This window comes from Mesoplodon bidens (assembly GCF_964165515.1).
Source record: "Mesoplodon bidens genome assembly, contig: HAP1_SCAFFOLD_644, whole genome shotgun sequence".
Taxonomy (NCBI): domain Eukaryota; kingdom Metazoa; phylum Chordata; class Mammalia; order Artiodactyla; family Ziphiidae; genus Mesoplodon; species Mesoplodon bidens.
In genome coordinates, this window is record NW_027671297.1 from 47364 (window position 1) to 50248 (window position 2885).

Below are 2885 nucleotides of genomic sequence, written 5' to 3' on the forward strand. Positions count from 1 at the left end.
AGCAATTCCCATAGGATGCCTGCCCTTAGCAAGTACACAGTCCACTTCCAGGATTTTATCCCCAGGACATCATTCAGCAGAAGCACGAAGATGACCCCTGCAGGGAGATTTGTAACAACAACAAGACTGGAAACCACCCAGATATTTACAAAAGCAGGAGGGTTTTCTCAACCTTTTGAGTAGAAAGACTATCCAGCCTACCCACACCTATACCCTGGCAGGGTCAGCCTGTTCCCTATGGACATGGTGGTTGGTTTAGGGGGAGGCTGGTGAGCCTGCCCCAAGGGGGTGGGGACTTGGAGGCTCAACAAAGGGGTGTGCGATGTGATGGTGACGGGTCACAAAGGACTTGCGGTATAAATATGGTCGGGCCAAGAGACTCTGGCAGAGTCCTGCAGGGAGGTGACGAGTTGCTTTCGTTCCCTCTCTCTCTCCGAGACTCAATTTGTGGCTGGTGGCTCTGTCTTGAACGAAGAGAGCCATGAGCAGTGAGAGTTTACCTCATTACACGGCCAATAGCTACTGTTCAGTGGGGGTGTTGAGGACCTCCATGGGGGTCCTGCAACGACAACTGTACGAGGGAGGAGAGTATGACATTTTCAAGTACGCTCCCATGTTTGAGAGCGACTTTATCCAGGTCAGCAAGAAAGGAGAACTGATTGACCTAGACAACCGCGTCCGAAGGGTGACTGTGGGTGTCGCATCCACCAGCCCCCTCTTCCCACTACCTGACGTCATGCTGCTGGCCCGAACAACGAAAGTCTGTGAAGAGCATGTCAGATGCGCCGGGATCACCAAGGGGAGAGGTTGCAAGCCCGTGAAGACCCTAGAGCTCACCAGGCTGCTTCCCTTGAAGTTTGTCAAGATCTCCATCCACAACCGTGAGAAACAGCAGCTGTGCCTGAATCTTGCTACCGGCCGGACTTTCTATCTGCAGCTGTGCCCCTCTTCCGATGCACAAAAAGACCTCTTTTCCCATTGGGAAAAGCTTGTCTATATCCTGAGACCACCGGTAGACAGTTACAGCAGTACCCCGATGCTCCAAACTGGAGATGCAGCGACTACAGAGGATGCCAAAATCCTAGTGGGAAGCACCCACAGAGACTCAAGAACACGGGGCAGGGTGCTTTGGGAGAGCAGGGCAAAGCTGGTCCTTCATAGCCTTTGGTGCTCTCTGAGACTCACCTGGGAAATACCTTCTATTGTTGAAAAGGGTCAGGGACAAACGAGCTATCACTATGGGATTCACCACACTGGAGAGGTTCCGAGTGCTTCTCCACCTTGTCCCACAGGGCTGAATTTCAGAGAGACCTTAGGTATCATTATCAGCTGCACTGGTCTCCTCACCAGGGCTGTAATCCCTCCTACAGCATCCTGACTGTCTGGTCTCTTCTTGAACACTTACCCCAGCCCAGGTAGTCTCATCAGTTGTGGAACATCATTCACAGTTAGGAAGTCCTTCCTTCATTGTGTCTCCCCGTGACGCCGACATGCTGATTCAAATCAGCCCAACCCGTGGAGTCACCAAAATGCAGAAGGTGTGCATCCCTTGACCCGGGAACCCCACTTCTAGGAGTCTGTCCTGCAGAGAGAGAAGCACAAGGGTATAAAATTAAAGTGTGTATCATGGAGAACTGTATCAGTGCTTTCCCTGACCCTGGGACTGTTCAAGTAAAATGGAGTGGCCGTTTGAGAGCGGTGCAGTAGATGGGATCTAGCATCCAATGGGAGCTTAGACTGGGTGATCTCAAAGGTTATTCTAAGTATAAGCCCTTGAGTTGCTCAGCTCCAGGATGAGAGAGGAGCAGACAGTTCAGATCTCACTTTCTGTCATCTCTAACTTACCTGATTCTCCTCCCCTTGGCTCAGACCACAGAGCTCCACAGAGAAAGGGATCAGGATGAGGCTGGGCTTCACAAGCTTCGTGACGTGACTGGAGCCACAAAAAGTGCCGAAGGATCAGCAGGAGGAATGACCATGGGCCTGGCGGGAGCCACCATCAAGGATCCAGGAGAAAGCGGATCCGGCGAGGCCACTGCAGGTATCCCCGATGGATCAACTGCAGGCGTGAAAAGCGCCGAAGGATCAGCGGCAGGGTTGTCCATGGGCCTGGCGGGAGCCATTATCCAGGATCCAGGAGAAAGCAGATCCGGCGAGGCCATTGCAGGTACCCACCATGGATCTACTACCGCCGTGAAAAGCGACGAAGGAACAGTGGCAGGAATGGCCATGGGCCTGGCTGGAGCCACCATCAAGGAGCCACCATCAAGGATCCTGGAGAAAGCGGATCCGGCGAGGCCATTGCAGGTGCCACCATAGATCAAGTGCAGCCGTGAAAAGCTCCGAAGAATCAGCGGCAGGGATGACCACGGACCTGGCGGGAGCCACGGTCAAGGATCCAGGAAAAAGCGGATCCGGCGAGGCCACTGCAGGTGCCCCCCTTGGATCAACTGCAGCCGTGAAAAGCGCCGATGGATCAGCGGCAGGGATGACCACGGACCTGGCTGTAGCCACCATCAAGGATCCAAGAGAAAGCGGATTCAGCGAGGCCATTGCAGGTGCCCCCCATGTCTCAACTGCAGCCGTGAAAACCGCCGAAGGATCAGCGGCAGGGATGACCACCGGTCTGGCGGGAGCCACCATCAAGGATCCAGGAGAAAGCGGATCCGGTGAGGCCACTGCAGGTGCCCCCCCATGGATCAACTGCAGCCGTGAAATGCATCGAAGGATCAGCGGCAGGGATGTCCATGGGCCTGGCGGGAGCCATTATCAAGGATCCAGGAGAAAGCGGATCCGGCGAGGCCATTGCAGGTGCCCCCCATGGATCAAATGCAGCCGTGAAAAGCGCCGAAGGATCAGCGGCAGGAATGGCCATGGGCCTGGCT

The 2885-nt window shown here is 54.7% G+C and overlaps 1 protein-coding gene across 1 annotated transcript; it reads left to right on the forward strand.

Moving 5' to 3' along the window:
- Positions 1-481: 481 nt before the first annotated feature.
- Positions 482-1085, forward strand: LOC308611581 (Golgi-associated RAB2B interactor protein 3-like; the record flags this gene model as incomplete). Its single annotated transcript, XM_081260305.1, has 2 exons — positions 482-1012; positions 1059-1085. 2 exons carry the CDS (start codon positions 482-484, stop codon positions 1083-1085), a joined length of 558 nt encoding a protein of 185 aa, XP_081116431.1.
- Between the last annotated feature and the right edge of the window lie 1800 nt (positions 1086-2885).